At 33.8% G+C, this 23,664-nt stretch overlaps 1 protein-coding gene across 7 annotated transcripts; it reads right to left on the bottom strand.

Annotated features, from left to right (window-relative positions):
- Positions 1 to 16: 16 nt before the first annotated feature.
- Positions 17 to 21,825, bottom strand: LOC112755462 (ABC transporter A family member 1). Of its 7 annotated transcripts, XM_072219751.1 has the most exons (42): positions 21,671 to 21,825; positions 21,277 to 21,567; positions 20,800 to 20,879; positions 20,288 to 20,456; positions 19,738 to 19,820; positions 18,816 to 19,032; positions 18,234 to 18,463; positions 17,904 to 17,964; positions 17,653 to 17,739; positions 16,258 to 16,310; positions 16,078 to 16,153; positions 15,869 to 15,983; positions 15,689 to 15,778; positions 14,464 to 14,654; positions 14,258 to 14,370; positions 13,865 to 13,971; positions 13,016 to 13,078; positions 12,228 to 12,314; positions 11,743 to 11,841; positions 11,472 to 11,656; positions 10,971 to 11,025; positions 10,778 to 10,849; positions 9,059 to 9,757; positions 8,738 to 8,916; positions 7,912 to 8,122; positions 7,554 to 7,637; positions 7,034 to 7,075; positions 6,852 to 6,948; positions 6,370 to 6,497; positions 6,190 to 6,294; positions 5,305 to 5,451; positions 4,399 to 4,656; positions 4,176 to 4,311; positions 3,764 to 3,843; positions 3,550 to 3,657; positions 2,799 to 2,949; positions 2,267 to 2,403; positions 2,100 to 2,174; positions 1,697 to 2,000; positions 685 to 818; positions 521 to 579; positions 17 to 435 (listed from the first exon to the last, which is right to left on the bottom strand). In XM_072219751.1, the coding sequence occupies exons 9-42, from the start codon at positions 17,661 to 17,663 to the stop codon at positions 354 to 356; spliced, it is 4,533 nt and encodes a 1,510-aa protein (XP_072075852.1). In that variant the 5' UTR covers positions 17,664 to 17,739; positions 17,904 to 17,964; positions 18,234 to 18,463; positions 18,816 to 19,032; positions 19,738 to 19,820; positions 20,288 to 20,456; positions 20,800 to 20,879; positions 21,277 to 21,567; positions 21,671 to 21,825; the 3' UTR covers positions 17 to 353. The 7 variants fall into 7 exon arrangements, with proteins under 7 accessions (XP_072075852.1, XP_072075848.1, XP_072075851.1 ...); XM_072219747.1 differs by having other exon boundaries at positions 16,078 to 16,310; XM_072219750.1 differs by having other exon boundaries at positions 21,277 to 21,823.
- Between the last annotated feature and the right edge of the window lie 1,839 nt (positions 21,826 to 23,664).

The following is a 23,664-nucleotide window of genomic DNA, read 5'->3' as shown; positions in this document are numbered from 1 at the left end:
GTGAGACTAATTTCAATTCAAGAAAGAGAATCCCGAGCAAAAGTTCATTTTATCAACCCAAGTTAAATGCTACTATTTACATCACACTAATTTTACATGACAAACCAAAGGGAAAAACTGGCAGTTAAGCCAAAGTCCTTCCTCAATGAGTAACACTAATGTTACAATTCTCAACGGCCAAAACCATTGCCCTACGGAATCTATATACAATTCCATGCCACTAAATCACTGATCCACACTATACATGGTCTTCCGTTTAGAAAGAATGCACCATTTTGATAGCTCATAAGACATTGCAAATTTGCAATACTATGCCGTAGTTTATGAAAGAAAATGACAAAAATGTTGACATCTCATGAAGTAGCTGCAAAATGATTAAATATTGTCTCCAGAGTTGACTGGCTGATGCTGTACTCAGCAATCCCTAATCTATCTCTGCAAAAAGTTAGGTGGCATTTTGTCAGTTCGTTTGACAAGTAAGATATCCTACTAATTATATCACGTGATACTTGTACTTTACCTGTTTCCTTCAAGGTGACCAAAGACATCAGCCAGAGACAAACCTTCTTCATAGGGTATCTGCGATAATAATTTAAAGAAAAAAGGTTGTGAATTAGTATATGTCCTGCAAAATGTGTATGCATATGCAGATGTTCCGATGATCGTGGCAAAAAGTGAAAGTACCTGGTATCTGATGTTCAAACCATTGCACCCTTGCCATCTTGCTCCCCGAAATGATGAAAGTATAAATGAATCAATTTCTGAGAATTTTTGTTTCGACAACCACCACTCGGAAAATACGGGTAATGGAATACCACCTACATTACAAAATAGAAAAGAAATATCAGTACCGGAAGAGAATTTATGCAATTTTTATTGGGAAAAAGTTTATATATATAATGCATCTCCTCTAATGAGGATTCTCTAGCCACTTTACCATGTGCTGGAAACACTTGATGACATTATCTTAAAAGGCTCTACTACCTTACCATATCAAGAGCCATTTCTTCTAAAAGGCTAAGTTATTAGGCAAAAGGTCATGGATGATTTATTTCTAATACATATATCTAACATACATGAAATGTGTTCTACTTCATCTTTCTGCATTTTTTTTATTTTATATAATAACAAGTCTTGTTCCACTGGATGAGATTGGCTACATGGATCAAATGATAACATTGTGCCCTATCATAGATCACATGCTTCACAAATCTAGCTATAGAACTATTCTCCATCTGATCCAATCTCCTCAGCTTCACAAAATTTCAAGACCTTCCTTGTCTAAGTTATTACAGTGACCTAGCTTAAATTGCAGAATAAATTTGAAGGTAAAAATTTAAAATCACGAAGCCCAAGTATTATGTGAAATTTTAAGATAAGGGCCATATTTTTTCCCATTCCAAGAAAGGATTTTGTACTTTGTTAAACCTGAGGGAAGACATTATGGTTTACCCTCAAATTATTTGCCAGAATATTATAAAGGAATACTGTATCAACATTTAATGTAGAAAAGAGGAAACAGGTAAAGAAAAAACAAATACACTATACCAAATGAAAATCCATTCAAATACTGTATAATTCACGATTGATGTCCACTTCAGTTACACGCATTTTCCAACAAGAAAAGCGTCATTGAGTCATAGAAGAAATCAAAATGAGACAAAGAATCAAAGCCTTCAATGGAAGTTCAACATACCATCTCGAAACAATTGTTCAGATAATTGTTCCCTAGAAGCTCCATCAGAGACAGGTGTACAGGAGATTAGTGTCTTGACTCTTTCTTCATTGCCAAGCCAGCGCCCAATTAAGCTTATCATTTCTCGTGTCAAGCTAATCTCTGCAATGGAACTATTTTCTGCAGTAATGGAGTCAGTGGCACCAATGCAAACTTCAAGGTCGCCAAGCAAGCTTCTAGGATGAGAAGGGACATCGAGAACTCTTTCCTGAATAGCTTGGCATAGCGTTTGCAAGTCTGCAGAACTCACTTCAGTAGGTTTTACCTGGAAACAGGTGAATTAATATATGAAGGTACTTTTTCATCAGCGGTAAAAGAATAAGTACAAAGAGGATGTGCTTCTTGATATTTTAACCATTCCTACCTCTAGTTCCAGATGATTCCCAAATCTTGTTTTTAAATGCTGAGGACTTCCGATGCATCTTAATCGTCCACCAACCTTGCAAACAAATATAATTAATATCAGGCAATAAGCATGTCAGTAGCTGCCTGCCAGGGTTCCAAGAATGAAAAGAGAAAATAAGGTTGTACCATTATTCCCATCCTGGTACATAAGGCTTGAGCTTCATTCATGCTGTGGGTAGTTAGAATTACTGCAGTTTTCCCCCTTCTTGTTGAGATCCTAGATATTACATCCCACATAAATCTTTTGGCGATGGGATCCATACCTGAAAATACCAATATGAGAGGCCTAGATGCTTTGTCGGGAATCACTAAGCTTAATCCATTCAGTAAGAACCTACAAATAGCTAACATTCCCCTTTACCTCAGCTTGCTGGGCATGAATGATACATAACAAACGAGATTATGCAGATGCTAAAAAAATATTCTGAACCATGGTTTTGATCATAGAATTGAATGCAACAAGAATTCAAGGTCAATTGATGAAGTGGGTTCCTTTTTCAGGATAAAAATGAAGTGGGTTTCTTAACAAGTGTGGGTTCCTTTTTCAGGAAAAAAATGAAGTGGGTTTCTTAACATGTCAAGCATCTATTGAACTAAAAGTTTAGACAATTAAAAAAGCTAAATGAAAATCTCAATGCAAGTAACTCCGTTATCGTACCTGTAGATGGTTCATCAAGAATGACAATAGGAGGATCTCCAATCATTGCGATTGCAACAGATAGTTTCCTTTTATTCCCCCCACTAAGAGTAAATGACGGTTTATTAGCATGCTTCAATAAGCCAAATTCCACCATCTTTTCCTTAACAACCTGTTGAAGTGATCATAGACAAGAAGCGACAATTATGCTGTATCTATTATGATCATATTTTATTGATGAATGCTAATTAATATAAAAATTCATAGTGATATTTCAAGCTTTCAAGAGGCCTGCACTTTTCCAATCCTGAGTCTATTACCCAACAATTCTGAATGCACTCCCTTGGTGTTTCCCATGGCCCTATATAGTGATAACCACCTCACCCCCAATACCACCCCAACAGAGAGTTGGTTGCAAATATGCATTCCCTCCACTAAGTCTATTTCCCCAATTACCCTTTTTATGTTGCACTCTAATACATTGGTTCCTAACAGTTTGAGGCATGAACAGTGCACAAGCCAACCTACCTGGCACTGAGATTCAACTTATTTTGTTTATATTGTCTGTAAGTGTTGTATTTGCTTGGTTTCTCCATAAAAAAGGAAAAGTACAGGTGTTCTTATTTCAAACTTGTCGAATTACAAATCGATTAGCTACCTACGTGCATGTTATTGCCATGAATTGTCCAGACACATCAAGTATGAAAGGGATAGAAACATGCACGAATTGTCCAGACACATCAAGTATGAAAGGGATAAGAGTTACACGTACATTATCTATAGTGTATTCTGGAACACCTTTTATTCTAGCATAAAGCTCAAGATGCTCTTGAACGGTCAAAAACTCCAATAAAGCATCAAATTGCGGACAATATCCAATCTGGAAGTGAAATATTGAGATAAACAATAAATAGTCAAATGGATTTACATAAATCTTCATTCTCTACTGTAAGTCATTGTGTACACATAAGAGAGAATATGCATACATATTGGCGAGCAGCCTTGGGATGGGAGCATATATCTTTGCCAAAAATAAAAGCAGTCCCATCAGAAGGAGATTCTTCCCCTATACATAAAAGACACAACATTAAGCAATAAGCCCATAAGAATCACAGAGAAATGCCTAGTTCACAACAATCCATATTACAAAACCTCTATTGGTGCAATTGAATGAGATCTATCAAAATTTTTCCAGAACATCACAAATCATCATCTCAAGTTTGTTTAGATTAGAAGATTGTACCTATGGAACAGATAATAACAACTATACTCACAAGAGAAAATGAATGGAAAATCAAAACAATGTTATCAATGCACATTTAAGTTTGCTAGCTAAAGAAGTTCCTATTATAACAGGAGTAAAATATGCAGTATTAGATGTGTAGACATATGATATACCGCATAACATAGAAAGAGTTGTGGTCTTTCCAGCTCCATTTGTTCCTAAAAAGCCGAAACATTCTCCTTCCTGAACCGAAAAGGTTAACGAATCTACTGCAACCTTTTCCCCTAGATACTTCCCTTCAGAATACACCTTAAATTTCAAAGGGAAAAAAACTATAATTAAATAAAAAGCATTTTTTGCCATGTTAAAAAGCAAGTGAATAATCAAAGAAAATACCTTTCGAAGATTACGCAGGTAGATAATAGAATTATCGAGGGAACCAGAAAGTACTCTATTTCTTTCGGTTTTCACATCCACATCTTCATCAAAGTCCATTGAAACAGTTTCCAAAGGAGGTTCTAAGAGAGGTTCCAGATAAGTGGTATTACGCTGGAAGATGTTTAAACTCTGCCACCACTTCTTGATCATAAACGGAGTTAATTTGAGGGAGGGACAAACTTCAAGTGCAAGTGTCAAACAAAAGTAACCAATGCTCTGTCATACAGGAAAATAGATTAGAATGAGAAAGCATTCTGTTTTTGACACAACCTATGTTCTCTTGTTCTTTGTTATCATATAAACTAGCAACTTAATAGGCACTCGCATGCATATGCAGCAATTTTTTTTTTCTGTAATATATGTACTTTTTTTATAACTTTTTTAATGTATAAATTTATTGAAGAATTAATATAAATGAGAACACAAATATGAATGTATTTTTATTTAGAATTATTTAATACAAGTAACATATTTATAGCAAAAAATAAAATAGTAATGCTGTTTGTCTGCATTATTAGTAAAATTGGTGTGTTTTTTTGTTAAAGATTTGAAACGTAAGAACTGTAAATAAGGGCATTTTTGGGAATATATAAACTGTGACCAAGTAGTATTTTTTTTCTGCCTTAGTCACTTTAGTAGTATTAAAGAAGTATAGATAATATATATCATCATTGGTGTATGTTGATAAAAAGAATATTATAATAAAGAGCACATGAAAATTAATACATGAAAACCTCCTAACGACTATCACTTGTTCACTTTTATATTACTACTATATTCCCACCTAGAACTTGTACTTTGAATCATAATTCATATTTCATAAGGAACAAAACAGCAGAAAATTTTGATATAATAGAGTTATACCTCAATAGCAAGATAACAAATAGAGGCACCTGAAACATTCCAGTCAAATATCCCATCACTTGTTTTATCTTTCATTCCTTGCCGTAGAAGTGCCAATGAAGCAAGACCATCAGCAAAACAAAATCCAGGAGAAATTCTGAAAAAATTCTGAAACAGAACAAATATTTATCTAGAGAGTATGTAGTGGTATTTACATTAAATCATATAATATTACAGAATGAATAGCATGATATCTTAAAATATTAAAAAGTATCTCAATGTTCCTGTTAGGATTTAGAATTGCTTTGTTTTATCTTATTATTTATTCTGTAAGTTACATCTACATGTTTTTGCTATCCAATTTAGTTTTGTAAGTTGTAACCAGTATCGCTATATAATGAAGTCCCTAGATGATTCATGAGCACAGCCAGCAACATATTTTCATATTATTCAGAATATTTCTTCTCTCTTCCTTAGCTATCTAAAACCGACAATCTCAAGCAACAAGCTTGGGCACAGACAGACAGAGAGAAACAGAAAGTAAAATTCAGTCCTTTACTTTAAATATATGAAATATTTGGAAACTTTATGAAACTTCTTTACGACCAAGCAGATTTTTTACATTTGTGATTGAAACTAATGTGTCTACTCTTGATTAACAAATTGCAAGCACAAAGTAAAGAGACAAATTTGGGGTGGGAGCTTAGAAGTATAATAATCTGATAGTTTCATCCCCTCCTCCCCCCTCTTCTTTCTCTTTCTTTTTTTTTTTCTCTTCCCAAAAAAAAAGGAGCCTCAAATGGGAAAAGTCCTGCATATTTGGCTATTACCTTCAGGAAGGTGAATCAGTCAAAGCAAGCGCATGGGATTCATGCCGCTAAAAGCTTAAGAGCAGTAAGCGGTTACCTTAAGAAAAGTATTGGCAGTTGTTGTGTTTGGTATAAGTCCCATAATGAATGAGATAACCATTAGAATCAATCCAGTGAAAAAGTGAATTAAAAGAACCACATTCTGAAAAGAAGAATGAATGTCTTAGCATTAATATGCGCGGCAAGGAACGAAATAAAAATAATTGTGTCCCCCTACCTGAGCCATGGTATGGTCAAAAAAGAAAAATGTAAGGCAGTAAGTTGATGATGCAACTGCAAGTCCATATTCCAAAAGCATCAGTGTAGTCGGTAACAAAGATACCCCTCCAACAAATTGATCCAAACCTACAATATTAATTAATAGGCAAGAATTAGCATCTAACACTATGATTCTGTAAGCAAAACCTCAAGGATTGGTTCAATTGAGATGTCATAGGAACCATATTTATGGAAGTAGTTGATCTGAGAGTATACACTGAAACGAGGGAAAATAGATACCGTTTTAAATAACTCTATTACAAGCCTTCCATAGCACAAGCAAACCATCAAAATATTAACCAAAGATGTGTATAGAAAATGGTTTAGAATACCGAAAAAAATTATCTGAGCAGCTGCTATTACATTAAATATGGAAGTACATAAAAATAATTAATTTATCATTAATAATTAAAAAACTAATATTTTTAACAGAAAACATACCAAAAATGTAAAAGAGAATTATGGCAAATGAGGCCGGAAACAAGAAGCTCACGAAGTCCCAAATATATGTAGAAGCCCAATATGAAAGGACAGAAACCTGATCAGCAAGATCAGTATCAGAGTGAAGACAAGGATAACTCAATAATATGTTAAACAGTGTTCTTTCAAGAAAACTAAGATACCCCACTAATTAGCTGCTGGTGCTTAGCTTTCACTTCACGTTCCTGCACCAACCAAGTTTGGAAACTTTTAGCCCTTGAACATAAAAGAAAGTAAAATGCATTCACACTCTAAATAGTAAATATAGAGAGTAAAATGCTACTTAAGCATCCACACTTCTATGTGCCTCTATTATCCAATAGCTCGTACATTTGGAAGAAATGTTTATAACGTGATATCAAAACTTTATAACTAAAGTGGTCTTGATCCTTTTATTTGCTCACATTCTTCTAAATGGCATAAAATTTTCAGCACAAGGTAAGGTGAGTGTGTTGTTCATAGTTAATGCTTCAAACAAAAGGAGCTCTTTCATTAGGCAGGGTATTAATGTATAAAAACTGTGCATGTGCATGTGCCTTTACCCAATAACTTTGAGCTTTTGAGATGTATGATCCATGACAGTTCTTCTTTACATTTCTTTCAGAAGGAAAAGAAAATGATTAAAAAATGATATACTGATGAAACTAGTGTAACACAACTTACCTTAACAATGGGAACAGCAAATGAGGCAGGTATGAAAGAGAACGCAATATTGACAATAATTGCAGCAGAGAAGGCATCCAGGTCCTACAGAATTTCATCAGCAGCTCATCAAATCTTTGATTTTAATCAAAGAGTATGGAGGGAAGGAAATTATAGATGAGCATTGAGTATACAAGTTGGACATCTTTAGCATCACCAACCATTATGTACTTTGGATGTGAAAACGTAAAAAATAAAATATAAAAAATGAAAAGATAAAACAAAAAGAACATGGTAGCTTACAGTTCTAATTGGAACATGCATCATAATTCTTGAAAAATACCCAGTTTGATAACATAAAAAGAACATGGTAGCTTACATGACGTTGTACGAGCTGGCTTTGTGTCATTGGTAGTGGGTGGTTGCGTGTCTGAATTGTCATATTTGTGTCACCAGTAGCAAGTCTAAGAATGGCACTGTTCATAACATTGATAAAGGTGGGAGCAGCGTGCTGGCAAGAACAGTTGTGCAATACAGTGTAGCCTAAGCTCCCATCACTATTTTGTTCATCCATCACAATTGCCCCATACCTTCATATGAAATTACATTGCAATCATTTGTATACTACATCAGGCATTCATCATCATATAAATGGTATTTAGTTGTATTTCTTAAGTTGCCTAGTAAGGGTGTGTTTATTTCTTCTTCCCAAAAGAGTGATTTTACAACTTGGATTTCTTTATATAATTGAAAAAGGCTGAAACTGATTCGATCAAATGCTACTCTCTTTAGCTTTTCCGAAAATGCTGAATTTTTTTCATTTTAGTTATTTTAGAAAATTTATACATGTATTTGGTTGGAATGCAATTTATGCACCTTCAATGGTAGATTTTCGGTTAAACAAGTTTTATGGGACAGAACTAGATATTTGGCCTCTATATGGTGCAAAGACTGTCATCCTTTTAGAGGACTTCCCAGCTTAGATATATTGTGAGATTGAAAGGCTATGATTCAGTGATTGCTTTTTCTTTTCTCTTTGTTTTTTTCTTTTGTAAGACAGGCCTGTTATCCTCCCATCTTGTGCCATTCTCTCCCATATTAATGATACATTTCTTTCCAAGTCTGATATAATTTCTTATCACAAATGCTTACAGTTCTGAAATATGACAAACCAAGAGTGGACCAGGAAGTTGAAGTTTACGAACCTAGATTGGTAGGATTCATTGAAGCTAGACATCAAATATTCACTCATTGAAAGTAGAGCAGGTCCTAGAGTTGGCCCTGCTGCTTCCACTGCATCAGCTAATGCCTTCCCTGAATTAGGAAACTTGTATGAGCTTGGCTTGTATCTTTGAATCCACCCTCCTTTGACATTTTGTGCTACCTTCAACATCATAGAAATTCCAGTGAAACCCCGTCAGAATGCACTAGTGTCAACTTTTGACCACCAGCCTCTAAGACTAAAAAGAGACATGATACAACATAATTTCATGAGGCAAAAATCGAAACAACAGTGAGTGACTAACCTTTTCAGCAATAGGCAAAGATAGATTAAAAGGAATTGGACCTCCCCCACCCCCACCAGTCAACAGAGGATTAAAATAAGAAGTTGAAAGGATCAGGCCCTGCTGATCAGGATGTGGCTTGAGCTTGAGAAAAAGAAGGCCAATAAACAAGAAAACAGCAGGAATAATTAGCTGGAATATAATTGTTTTGTGATCTCTCCGAGCAGATATTGCCCTTTTAATGAATAAAGCTCTCGAGTGTTGCCAGAATGTTGACCTAGAAATGAGACAACAGCTACAACACAGCATACCCACGAAGTTTATGAAACTTATAACCATAGCAAAAATCAAACCACAAGCTCCTGCCACTATGCTAGATATCAAACCAAGGAACTTCTTATAATTTCCTAAAAAACATTTTTTGGTGGAGGGATGGTCATAAGATCCAAGCAAAGCCACAGAGTCAGACACAAGGGAATGATCATTTCCCTCGAAGCATTCGACTCCATCATAGTCACATCCTGCAACTCTCAAAAATACCTCCTCTAGGGTTGTGACTGATATACCATAGCTTTCAATACCAAGACTGTCTTCGTTACCACTACCACTTATTTCCATGTTCAAAAGTGGTTTTTTCATGCAACCTTCAATTTCCCTAAACATCCCCTCAAAAGCTGATGAAGATGCCAGCGGAAGCCTAAAGGAAATCTCAGTTCCCACCTGCAAATGCATATCCAGCGAGGCAGAATTAAATAAATGGAATCAATCATCATAACGTCATGCAAAACAAATTTAAAAACAATGTATGAAGAGGAAGTATTTTTTAATTGAGTTTGAACTTGATTATCCATAACCGAAGCACTGTTTATATGAAATCGAACATAAAACCAACTACCTTACCATTTTTTTCCTTTTTCTTTTTTTGCATTTCAAATGATATAGACAATTAACTCCTTAATAAAATTAACTATTAAAAACAATGAAAGAAAGAGGAAACCAGGTTTTTAATCTTAAAGCATGTAAGGTTTGCATCCAAATCCGTAATGCTGTCAGAGCTGGGAAAGAGCTATTCAACCTATTCTATGTAAGTTTTTTACGTTTACCTTTTTTACACCTCACCTCTCCACTTTCGGCGGCTTTGGCTGAAAAAGAATGACAGATATTTCAAGCGAACTTTTCCATCTTTGGACAACATATGATATTGAGTGGTTTTTCCGTACTTAGATATTCTAGTAGTGCATTCTTTTGGGGCATTTTCGTGCCTAGATATGCAAAAATATGAGATATCCTGTTACATGGCTAATCTCTATGGTTAGGACCTACGTGTTATTCTTTTCCTAAAACAGATCCGGGTTCCCTGTAACATGAACCACGGCTCAATCTCTAAGGTTAGACCTATGTCTTAAATTTTGCTCTCTCCTTTCTGAGATTTCTTATCCTCTTCCTTTCATACTCTCTTCTTTCACTGCATCAGGTTTCTTTCCTTTTTACTGTAAAGCTAAATATTAAGTGACCAAACTTAGAGTAACAATTAATAATCACCATGGTAAAGTTAGTTTATTCATGTCCAAAGTAATGAATTATCTGAATAAGTTTAATATATGATAAAAGTAGGCTACTTTTTCTCCCTTTAAAGTGATATAAAGAAGACTGTTGACTGCCTACTGTTCATTTATGATTACTAAGTTCATCAGACTGATATTAAAGTGAGTTGCAAATAGCTATACTGTGAGAGATTACCTCGCTTACACAGGTTGCTGAGGGAACATGACGATATACTATATCACTAGCTATAGAAGCAGTAGGAGCTGACTGAAAGGACAAGAGTTAAAGAAAAATGAAAAACTAAAATACATAAATAAATAGAGCATTTCAGCCATGAAACATCAGCACCTGAATGAATTGAAGAGGAAGTTATCAGGATAGAACAAACCTTTACAAGAGTTAGAGTATAACCAACTCCATAATGATGCTTCAAGAAAAGTGAGCTGTCAAAAAATACTACAAATAAGAGGAGGAAAAAAATGCATAATACAATCATGATACCTAGATGTGCATTTAAAAGTTAAACTAAATTCCCACCAATTTTGCCACTAGAAATCAAGTCAACAGAGGTAAAACTGGAAATTCAGAAAGTAACTGCACATAAAATTTAATGAATTGCCTAATATGAAATACGAAATAGGCAAACAGTGCACACACATGTGTGGGTGCACATGCATGCGTGTGTGCACCATGAGGGATAGTAGAAAAAGAAACTAAACTAGTTGAGAAAGGAAAGTAGAAAGTGGATAAAGGCATACAACAAAATATATACATATATACACAACTTAACCTTCATATATAAATTTCGTCATTGATCCTCATATTTCATTTCAATCATTAGCTTTCAAATGAACGGTATTAATTGGAGAAAGTGAGAAGGAAATTAAACCTTCCACAGCATTTCAGAGAACCATTGGCCATGATAGCTATCCGATCACCTAGTTCATCTGCTTCATCCATTGAATGAGTTGTTAGTAAGATTATCCTGCCCTTCTTAAATTTTTTTATTAACTGCCAAGTCAAACGCATTGAGTATGGATCCATTCCGCTGGTAGGTTCATCAAGAATTATAACCTGCCAGGTAAGACCAAGGGGTTCCAGTTTTGTTCAATATATGAATACAAAAAAAAAAAAGCAAGTGTTTTTGATATGCATACTACCTTACTGTTCCCTATCAATGCAATTCCAAGAGACAATTTTCTCTTCATGCCACCAGAAAGAGCTCTCACAACACTGTTAATTTTATCAGCCAGGCCCACCTGGTCATGCAATAGCAGTTATTTAGAATCCCATATTGATTCATAATTGAACAGAGTAAAGGGCTGAAAAACAAAAATTTAGGGACAGGAGACGCAGGACAATGTCTACATTGCAAAAGGTTCATCAAAACATGATCACAAACTCCTAAACAATTTAAGATTGTATCAATTTCAAATACAGCTACAAACAAGTCCCACGGCAACCCTATAACTTTCAATACTGGGCATACAACAGCCAAATTCCTAGAATGTTATTGCAGAATGTAAAACATTGGGAAGAAACATTCCTTTGTCTCCTAACCACCCCCTTTGACCCTATATTTATCATAGTTGGGGACTTTTTATGACCACAAAAAAAAAGGAATTATTAATAGCACCAAACTCACCTCGTCAGCCATATTGGTAACAGCAGCCTCCAGTGAGTCTTCATCAACACCCTTTAATATGGCGAATATTTCTAAATGCTCCCTTACCTACATAACGTCAATGGCCCACGAATTCAGTATAATATGAGAGTAAAAATATAAATAAATTTTAAAAAAAAGTAAGCAATGCAACAAAAATAAAAAATCAACTCTGGGTATATAGCTATGTTTAGATGATGATACAGATTAACAAGAAAAAAAATTAGAAAAGAGAACAAGTACAAGAAAGAATTTAAAAAAAAATAAAAAGGTGCTATGAGGAGTGATGAGAGGATGTCAAAGGGAGCCCTTAATTCTCTGACTGCATAAATGTATAGCATTGTGGCGGCTGTATGTTCAAAATAGGGAAAAAAAGCTATTAAAAGCTGCGATGGAGTGCTGAATTTTCAGTAGGGCAGGCAAGACTAACGATAATATGTACACCCACAATGTAAACATGGCTTTTAATACACTTGTACACATAAAACTATAATAATTTAAAATTAGACAAAAATGAATTAATATTATTTCTTACGCAAATGGATAACACTGTCGCAACTCATTAGAATATGTTGGGAGGCCACCAGAATGAAACAAAAGAAATGTCTACAGAGTTTCAGGTTGTGAACTTATACGGGAAGTATAGAAGCATACATCTATCTATAAAAGAAACAGCAGTTACTAATATCCTGAACTAAGCATTCAACAAATTGATAATAACATTTAGTCGTGGTATGGATAACAGAATATAAAAGCAAGCTTCTCCTTACGGTCAATTCGGGAAAGAGTATATCATGTTGTGGGCACACACCCAAAACCTTCCGTATCTCATCCTACAAAACAAGATAATCACATTCGAATGAACACATGACCAAGAATATTCACAAAGAAACAAAAACAAAGAGAGCATATACATGTCCCAGATTACCAAGAAACACATGCTATCAGCCATGACCCCCCCCCCCCTCTTTTTCTTTTTTCCTCTAGCTTCTTTTGTCCAGCACAAAGGGAAATAAATACTATGGATCGATAAATTGGATTAGTTTGTAGCAGCACAAGAACATAGTGAAGAGCAATTGAAATTATTGATTGACAAGTTTTGTTCAATTTACTCGAGTCTATGGCTCCACGTTCTTTTTTGCAGATGGCATTGTCAACTGTAGCAGAAAATGCCATAAGGGCGATGGTATTAGTCTTTGTATTACGTATGTCCAGATTAGCAAATTTTGTGATTAGAAGAGTTTACAATGAATGAAGTGCTGCAGAAAGCTGATTCTATGGAAATTAATGAAACCAGATATGCAGTTAGCATGCACTTATGATTAAAGCTTCAAGATATTTAAATCACAAGAAAGTATATGATTTAGAGGTTTGACATCAATTTGGTTTAAGGCTCGTGATTTTTTAATTCCCCTCTGACATGTTGATAGTTTGGAAAGCAATGCTTTACAGATAACTCTTCTTTTGGCTGTTTTTCGCTATTGTATAGAGGATCCCGTAGCCTCCTTCTCCTTGTATTATTCTTCTATTCTTCTTTTATCAAAGAATAATAAGTAGATAGATTGTGAACAATAAGCTAGAACTATGAAGTATCTGTGATTCTATAGCAAACAACTTACAATATCTGATACAATGTTCTTTCCAAACACCAAAGCATCCCCTGATGTAGGAGGAAGAAGACCAACAAGCATCGAGATTGTTGTACTTTTACCAGCTCCATTATGTCCTTCAAAAAGTATAATCAATGAGCGACCACTGTTACGGAATAGGTATATATATAAAGAAAAATTGGGAGAGTAGATGATAAGAAATCATCCTAAAACAAGAAAATCAAACAATAAAGAATTATTGTAACGGGAATACAATCTCTCAAAATACTCATTACACACAAGAATAATACACAGGAAGTTTTTAGATCAAGCCTTTTAAGAGAAAGATAGCTTGTATATAAAACATATGTATGACTGTAATGTAAGAAACAGAAATTAAGAAAGAAGAATAATTGCACTCACCTAGAAGAGCAAGAATCTGATGTTCATACAATGTAAGTTGTAAGGAGTTAACAGCACAGCAATCTCCTTTTCTAGTAGCATACACTTTATGCAAATTCCTTATCTGAATGCATCTAAAGTTTCCAAACAAGAAGTCAGAAAGAGACTACATAGAACACGATTCCAACGTACCAAGTTGATTCACTTGAATTGTATTTCATATATACCTGCCATCAAGCTCCTGTTGTTTCATATCTAGGCTTATTGCTTCTATAGAAGGTCTTGACTCGGAATTCCTACCATCAACTTTAACTTCAAAATTGGAGGGGCAGTGTTTTCCAGTTTTATTCTTTCTCCAGAAGTCTCTTCGGAAAACAAAAGACCACGGATATCGCCGTCCATACTCCCGTGGAAGAACCTTCAACGTAAGCAGAGTTTGAATGGTTTTATCATTTATAAGGGGAAGTGGAATGAGAATGCTTTAGAGGAAGACACACATAGATTCATTATAAAAACAATTGAGCATCTTGGTTGAACATTTGTTTGCTAACAGTTAGGACACAACAGCAATTGCTTGTTTGTAGCTGTGTATGCTTTGAAATTCGTCACTTTTGCAAAATGTAGGTTAGTCTAACTAAATTGTACTTTCTTAAATGAGCATTCTTCTATGATATTATAGTTGGAAAAAGAAAAAGTTGAGAAAAATAAAATTCGGGAAGCAAGACCGGAGAAAAGGGACCAAATCTGAAGGCCTGCAAAGGGAAAAATATATCTAAATTTATGCACACACAAATTATTGTAGACAAATACACACACAAAAACACAAGCAAGAGGTAGTAGTAAAAGTTTGTTCACATGTAAAAACAACAGCAGCCTTGCAACACTAGATAACTTAAAAAGAACCACTTTTTGTTAGTTCATCCATTTGGCACTTCTCTAATAATATCCCTAAAATTTCTCATTTGAATACCTACTTTTAAATCATATTTTTTATAACATGCTTAATACCAGTTTTGAAGAGGAAATACTTTCAAGCAATCAATTAATTAAAACCCCAGTATACAGATAAAAGACACAAATAAGCACAATTTAAAAATTATACATGACAGAAAATGAGAAAGTTGAAATTAACTCAGAGTGCATGAAAATACAGCCAAATCATTAGGTGAGTAAAATTAAGTTTAAATGTTTCCCAGAAAGAAAACTGTTTAGAGGCATCACAATGTTCAGCCAAGTATGAAACAGCACCTTTCTTGAAACTTTTCATGCATATCTATATGTATATACATCAACACAAACTAAATCTGTTATCTCCCAACTAAGCAACAAATGGTTGATTTCAGCTAGACAATCTAGCTAGGACACAAAGGACAGACACAAAACAGTCATTTGTTACCATTTTAGTTAGCTTACTCGAGATAAAAAAGATATATTAAAATATTGAGGTCATACCTTGTCAAAATATAGACCCATTGCACAATATAGCAGTGTATCAAGTATCATCATCAAAAGACATAGGGAAAAATTCACTCCAGATGATTCCTGCACAATAAATAATCTTAAAAGAATTGGGAAAGAGATATCGGTCAAAATAACAATAGTAGCTGCAAAGTTGGTACTGCATGAACTCACCCGCCATATGTTGGTCCAACGCAGTCCCACATGAGCACGCTCATAATCAGCAAAGTTAACTGACCCGAGAGCAAAGGCTGTAGGTGAAAGTATAGAAGCAAGAACCTTCAATACCCTGAGCAGACAATCTCAAATCAATTAACTCTACACTCAAGTACAAAAAACTTGGACAAGAAAGATATTATATATTGATAAAAAAAGGTACTCACATTGAAACACCCTCATCATTGACAGTGTAATAAGGGAAAAAAGCACCAAGAAAAGACAGCGTTCCAACTGCAACAGCTGTTTTGGCCCGTTTGAAAAATGTTGATATAAAAAATGACAGCATGATTGCACTAAGCCCAAAAATGAAAAAGTAGGCAAACACCAATGTCTTATCACTATACTTGAATAAATTATCCATGGTGCAAGCAGTAATGATCCCGGAAGACACTGCAAACTGTAATGTTCAAATTGCACAAAGATGAGATGATAAAACCAAGATAATGCCTTGATCTAGACAAAGAAAGAATCAAATCGTCACATTATTGGTTCTCAGTTATGTAATAAATTTTCAACACAGATAAAATAAGGAACTAAATTCCATTAATGAATCATCCAAGCAGTCTCTTTTACTTTATACCACACCAGCAATGATGGCAAGGCGGCAACAATCTACATGTTCTAGATTTTCTCAAGACATATCTACCTTATTTGTATTAGTATTAGAATAGTTACAGAGTAAGAGATTTGAGACTATTTGGTGTAAAGCTCATGAACTTTTTAGTGGAATTTCCTTTTGAAACAAGCCTAGAGATTGGAAGCTATGCTCCAGTAATTTTTATTTTCCACCTCTTTTGGCACTTGGCTCTGGTAGGAAGGAATAAGGATTCCATGTGCCGCCATCTTTTTTTTTTCCTCATTCTTCTCTACTTATTAATGTTCTTCTATAATCAATATTAGTAATAAGAGAATGGACTCCCAAAATCATAAGATATCATTGTACAGTTTTTCACGGATAGAAAAAGTGTATTGTTACAATGCTAAAATTTCAGACCAAAAGAATTAATATCCCACGCGGCCACGCTTACCTGCATCCAAATTTCCCAATAAAATAAGCCACCCTAACTCGATTAACAAGAAAATAATCAGCTAGCCCCCTCAAATGTGACCTAACTCCAAGAGCTCCTCCAACATCCAACAATATGCTTATTCTTCTCCCCTCTCTTCAACGATCCAACACCTCTTTCATCTCTCTACCTCTAACAAATCATGTGTCAATTGGGTTCCTCTTCCAAAGCCTGTCAACTCAAGCTTGCTGACTCCTGTCACATAAGACTTCTCAAAGTCCAACTTAAAGCAAACACCACTTGACCTTTTCCTCGGGTCATGAACTACTTCAGTAGCTACTAAAGCAACATCTAAGATTTTCTGAGCACACTATTTCACCAAAGTAGTATCTTCTAAAATGTCATTTGAACAAAAGAGATATTGCCATTTAATGATTTATACAAAGCTGTGATTGGTCTATAATTGATTAATATTAACTAACCTATTGAATTCTCATAAAGCCATTGATATCCAACCAGACCTTTGAAGTTATTCATCCTAACACAGAGCAGGAGTGCCTAAGGGTAAACTAAAGGGAAAAGAATGTTTTTTTTTTTTGGGGGGGGGGGGGGAGAGGGTATAAGACAAAATAAAAATAGTAATAATAACCCACCACATATTGTGGATAAAAAGAAAAACATACATGCAAACAAAGGGAAAAACTATAGCATATCGAATGGAAAAAGGCATACCTGCAAAGCATATGTGATCAACCAAGAGAGATGAAATATCCCATCTTTCAGGCCCATCATATAGAGTCCTTCTTTAATCTTCTGTTCCTGAAATATTACATTAGAAAATCAGGAGGCAAGAACTAAATACAAGAGGGTGGCTTTCTATCCCATAAATATTTGGAAAGAAAGGTATGTTAAATATAAAAATTTTTTTTTTTGGGGGGGGGGGGCTGCTAATAGCATAATTCAAAATTATCAAATTACCAAACCTTCTCAAAAACAGAATAACTGATGAGGCGCGAAACTGGATAGAGAAAACCCAATAGGTATCTGCACATGTCCCATAAGTATTAGTATACAAGTGCCTGCACAGTTCTGTGTTTACAGTTTGATTCATGATGACCTTATATTGACCAAAATCGAGTTTAATTACAAGTGATTAAAGAGAAAAGTGATTTATGTTGGTAAATTTTATCTAAACATTGATTTTGGCAAAATGAATGTAACACACAACATTGATAAAAATAATATTTTAAAAAAATTAAAAAAAAAAACTTTTAAATGTATAATGTATAAACATAATACTAACACAAACTTACAATATTCCCATGACTTTCTTTATGATTGACTGGAACTGATCATCAGTGTACTCTCGAGTGGGAAATGGAGATACTCGTATATGAGTGGGATTAAACTGATTCCATGTAGCATTCAGAGAGAAATCAGTGTAATAGAAGCCTGATAGAGGAAGGGTTATGCGTTCAGTGCTGGAATTTATGCCAGACTGTTGAGCAATGAATATTATAAATGAATCGACCATTTGCTGGAGCTGCAGAACACAAAAGGCTAGATTAATGGAGTATTATTTAACAGTACAGATATCAAATTGAAAGACAGAAAGCAAGAAGATTATAGAGAGTATAAGTTAATATGTGCAATTAAAAAAGACACTCTCAAGTTGTTACAAAAATAAAAAAAAAAGAATTGCAATGGATAATAATAATAATAATAATAATAATAATAATAATAATAATAATAAAATATAAAATAAAGTTTCATGGATCTATACTAAAATATTTTTTACCAAAAAAAAAAGAAAAGGAAAAAATTCGCGCACATATACTTGCAAGAGAAAACAAAATCAGGGGGAAATAACAAGAATGAATAAGAAAATATCATACAGTAAAAAACCCACTGAAGCTGTACTGCATTGTTGGTACAGCACTAACACCCAATTCCAAGTCGTTAAGAAATGGGCCATTTGTGTCCATTATTGTTTTTACATCTGGGAAACCGGAGAATGCCCATGTATGATTGAGGCGTATGCTATAATCAAACGACTGAGGACCTTGTTCATAAAATACAACAGCTCCTTTAATTTTCGGATTTGAACAATTCCTAAACAGGTAGAATAGAAAAAAATAGAACTTATAAGTAAAGCAGTCAAAAGTTCAGCTCCTCAAAGAATTTCAATCAACTTAAAACAGACATCATTTTCATATTTTATGTCGCGTCTAATAAAAAATAGGGGAAAGAATTGTACAAACTATAGAAGCAATAATCTAAGACACCTAGTCACAAGAATAATTTCCATTTTCATTAAAAAAATATAATCTCATTGAAGAGGAGAGGAATAAAGAAAATACAATATCAGATACGAGAAAGAACATGATTATTTTCTGCATAATGAGAATATATATTGATATTGAAAATGGACCAGCATCATGACAGCTTCATAAGAGCCAATATATCATAGTAGAATTAATGAATAGACAAATAGTACACTGCAAGAACCAAAAAAGTATATAAGTATCCATTAACAGCGGGAGAGACATTGTATTACAGGTATAAAGCACATAAGAATCCGTAATGAAGGAAACCCAAGATACAAACATGATAAATAGTCTCCAATGCAACCAAAACCTCAATATGATATGAAAAATCAGGAGAAATCTTAAATATTCTACATTTTTCATTCAGTACCTCTTATATCACCTAGCATGTAACTCAAAAACCATTGCATGTGTCAGAGCCTACCTATTATAGCAGCTATAGCGGAACTTCAAATCCAGCAGAGAGCCTTAATAAACACAAATTATTTACCTTGCTTGACTGCAGGTACCATAAGCATCTGAGCGAATGTAGCTTTCCAACTCTACCTCATCTTTGTACACTCGACTAACAAGCTGCATATTAAAAGTCGAGTTATAACTACTCTTCAAAAGCCAAATTTTGTGTGTATGCACGTGAAAACACATGAATTCCAAGTGGAGACTGGATTGAAGATGCCTTTAGGCTTTAGCTGTGTACAAAGACAGAAAGACGTGGAAACCAGAGACATATTTTTCCGTAAAAGGGATGAGACGGCAAGGAAACAACATCTACATAGTGCATGGAATGGGAACCTGCCTAGTTGCCATTCACTCCCTTTAACAATTGAAGAGATGACTTCAGATAAAAGACAGAAATGACTTTCATAAACCCTAAACCCTTACAGGTGACAAAAAGTCGAAAATTAGAATAATGGAACAAAGTTACGACTCACAGATAGAATTGATAAAGCAGCCAAAGAAATACTGGATAGATTTTGGAGCAAGCAAATTAAACTGTTCCACTGGTAAGACCATGGTTAAAAAGAGTATTAGTAGTTTACCTTCAGGAGTGGGAATTTTATGGACACTACATCTATCATCAGCTTCGTCTCATCGGTATCTGGTGCAAAAGCTAAATACTCCCCTTCCTCCAACAAGGATGCCAAAACTTGTTGGAAGTTAGGGGATATACCTTTACCCACCTCCACAAACATCTCTTTCTGAATGTGCCTGCTCCATTTCCACATAAAAGTTTACTCCTCATATAAAATCAAAGATAAAATAAAAAAATAATTCCGGAAATGAAACAGCAATCGCTTTCGGTTCCCTCCATAAACTTTTACTACAGAAAACGAATACAATCTACTTTTACTTCATCAAATAAAACAGTACTTGAATATCAAAAATGGAATGTATTGAAAACCTGCATTTTGTTCAATTTGTTTAGTTTAGTGCCTCCTTAAAACAGACGACAAAGAGAAAAGTGCAAAAACACAAAAAATAAAAAATAAAAAAATTAAAGGAAAAAAAAGGACGTAGAAGAAGACATGAAGAGATGAATAGAAATACTGACGGTTCAGCTGGATGAATTTGTGTGTCAACTTGAGTCCTCACAGCCACTAACAGCAACAACACAACCGTAGGGAGCAATATCTGCCATGAATTGAGCCACATACATCAAAATTCCCACTAAACTTGACTCATACTTCACCAAATTCAAATGCGATTGGAACAAATGACATACAGAACCCTAAACATCTCTTCCAAAAAAATGACATAATTACATGAACGTTACAAAAACGTAGGAATTATAGATACACAATTGTACCAGAGCCATAAAAAGAAAACCGCTATAACAGAAACTCAGAATAGTTACAAAAACGACAGAAAATAAATAAATAAGCCAAGTGAAGTGAAGATCACCGAACAAAAAAACAAGATCACGGAATCGATGACGTTACAAAAAGGATCAAAAGCAAATAAAGAGAAACAGAGTGAATGGAACAAAACAAGAGACAGAAGCGAAAAATGAAAATGAAGAAGAAGGAACCTCAGCTGCAGTAACGAAAGGGTGACGAATTTTGAGGAGCCAGTTCTTGCGGAGCATAACCTTCAACTGCCTGGAGGCAGTTCCCATGGCTGCTGCAACGCAAGAGCGCGAAACCCTAGAACCAGACGCGACGAAACGGTGTCGTTCCCTGCTTCTAAAGAAGAAGAAGAAGAAGAAGAAGAAGAGAAAAAAACAAAGGGTTGTTCAGTTATGACTCGGTGGAGGTTGTTGCGTTGTGTACACTTCAATTTGGTGGGTTACGAGTGTGACGACTGAGCTAGTCATCCATAACTGAAAAACAAAAACCACCAATTTATATTTTATTTTTCATTTAATTCATTTTTTCTTGTTATTAATTAAGAATATTTATATTTATGAGGAAGTGAGTGAAAACGTTGAAGACAAGAGAACGATAAAGCAGGGGTCTGCGACTCTGTGCTGTGTCGTGACACCAGGTTTCCGTTGAGGGTTCGCGCGCCGCTGCAGTCTTTATCGTCTCGTGACTCGTGAGACGAAACAGAAACCCAGATTACAGAATATATCGCTTGTGTAAATAAATTATTAATTACTATTTATATGACAATATTTTTGTGTAAATGATAACTAAAAATTATTTGGTTAATATCATTTAATATTTTAGCTATTTGAATGTATATTTAATATTTATTCTAAAAAATGTGTATAATCTGAATGTATAAAAACTCTTGGAATCATTATTTTTTATTATTTTTAACTATCATTTCATCAGCATAAATATTAAATTATTATTAATAAATAAATTTTATTAATTTATAAATATAAATTTTTAAAAATATAAATATAAATTATATATTTTTTTGTACAAAATTTTTATAAATATAAATGTAAGTTTTTTTTTTAAACAAAGAGGGGGAGATTCAAATTTGCGACATTTTAAGTGAGTATGGAAAAATATGCTATTTGAGTTATAATTTATTGGCAAATATAAGTGTAAGTTATTATTAGTTAAATACCAACAAAAAAAATGATAATATTTTTTTACTATGTAGCAATACTCTTTTATTAAAACTTACATTTTTTTTATATATATATAAAATCTGGTTATAGCTTACAGGAAAAGAAAACAATACATTTCTAGAAAATCATCTCTATATGAATTTAATTTACTCTTAAACTTTACCTCCTACTTCTTTTTTTTCTTTTTTTCTTTTATCTTATCTTTTGTGGAAAATTAAATATGATTGAACAGTTGAACTATAAACAGAAGCTTCGTAGGGTAAGGCGTATATAGGATAAGGAATGTAATTGGAAAGTCATAAGAGTGAGGGCATGTTTCTTCTATAAAGATTCAAATTAAATAATTGGTCCCACTACAATTTGTTTTATTAGTCAATTTGGTGGGGTCAAATGTCAATATTCAATCATATTTATAGTTTAATCAATAAAAGTCTATTATAGGCGGCTAATAGCAGCGGTCTAAGATTATTAAGGACATATGTTGTGATTTTATTTTAGCATATAGTATATGTATCTTTGTTCATTAATAATAGCAAAAAACTAATTAAGAAGGATAATGATAAAATATATGTCAATTACAATAGTAAATTTGATCATTATGCTCCAAAAATTAAGCAAATCTTTTCTCTGGTAATAGGAATGAAAATATTGAGAAACCAAGTAAATTATTTTTATTGTGTATCAAAAAAATTATGTGTTTAATATTTTTGTTAAATATATATAAAAATGAAAAAATGAAAAAAAATAGATAATAATAATGATATGAAAAAAAGACGAAGAAAAAAAAAGACGATAGTAAAAGAAGAAAAAGGTAGTAGTAACAGCAATAACAATAATCCAATGATAACATTGAAAAAAGAAGCATAAAAAAATAAACTAACGAAAAAGATAAAAGAAGATAAAAAATAAGCAAAAGAACACAACCACAATAATGTGTTATAATTTAAAAAAAAAAAAGTGCATGACGACTTAATTTAAAATTTAGTTTTAAAAAAGCTTGGACACTTAATTTTTATTATTGTATAATTTAATATATATTTTCATAATGAGTCCCGTTAGGGAGACAACTGATTTTCGGGTTCAACAAGGATCGAACTTTTTACCTTTCGGATTTAGAGTTCTAATATCATATCATGATATTATTCATCCCAAAAATTTCAGCTAATAAAAAAAGATAACACTAATGATTATATCTCTAATACTTTCTAAATCTCTATTATACATATTGTATAAATATTTTATTAGCTCCTTGTACTTTCTCTTTCATAATTTATTATGAGCTTTGTGCAAAAAAAATATACAAGATAAGATAAATGTTTCTATTGTTCTCGTTAAAGGTTGGGAATTTGGGATTGGTCGGTAATTGACTTATATTAAATTATTAATATAACT

This window comes from Arachis hypogaea, chromosome 16 (genome assembly GCF_003086295.3).
Source record: "Arachis hypogaea cultivar Tifrunner chromosome 16, arahy.Tifrunner.gnm2.J5K5, whole genome shotgun sequence".
NCBI classification, from domain to species: Eukaryota; Viridiplantae; Streptophyta; class Magnoliopsida; order Fabales; family Fabaceae; genus Arachis; species Arachis hypogaea.
Note: the sequence above shows the minus strand (reverse complement) of the source record. Positions and strands in the feature narration are given on the sequence as shown.

Bases quoted from the DNA above. Each gene is read 5' to 3' on its own strand.
- LOC112755462 (XM_072219747.1), bottom strand. From the start codon at position 21,363: ATGGGAACTGCCTCCAGGCAGTTGAAGGTTATGCTCCGCAAGAACTGG. The intron at 18,464-18,815 runs GTATGATATTTT...TGTGTTCTGCAG, and splicing joins GCTTCAGTGGGTTTTTTACT to CTCCAGCAAATGGTCGATTC. The intron at 4,312-4,398 runs GTATTTTCTTTG...TTGAAATTTAAG, and splicing joins ACCTGCGTAATCTTCGAAAG to GTGTATTCTGAAGGGAAGTA.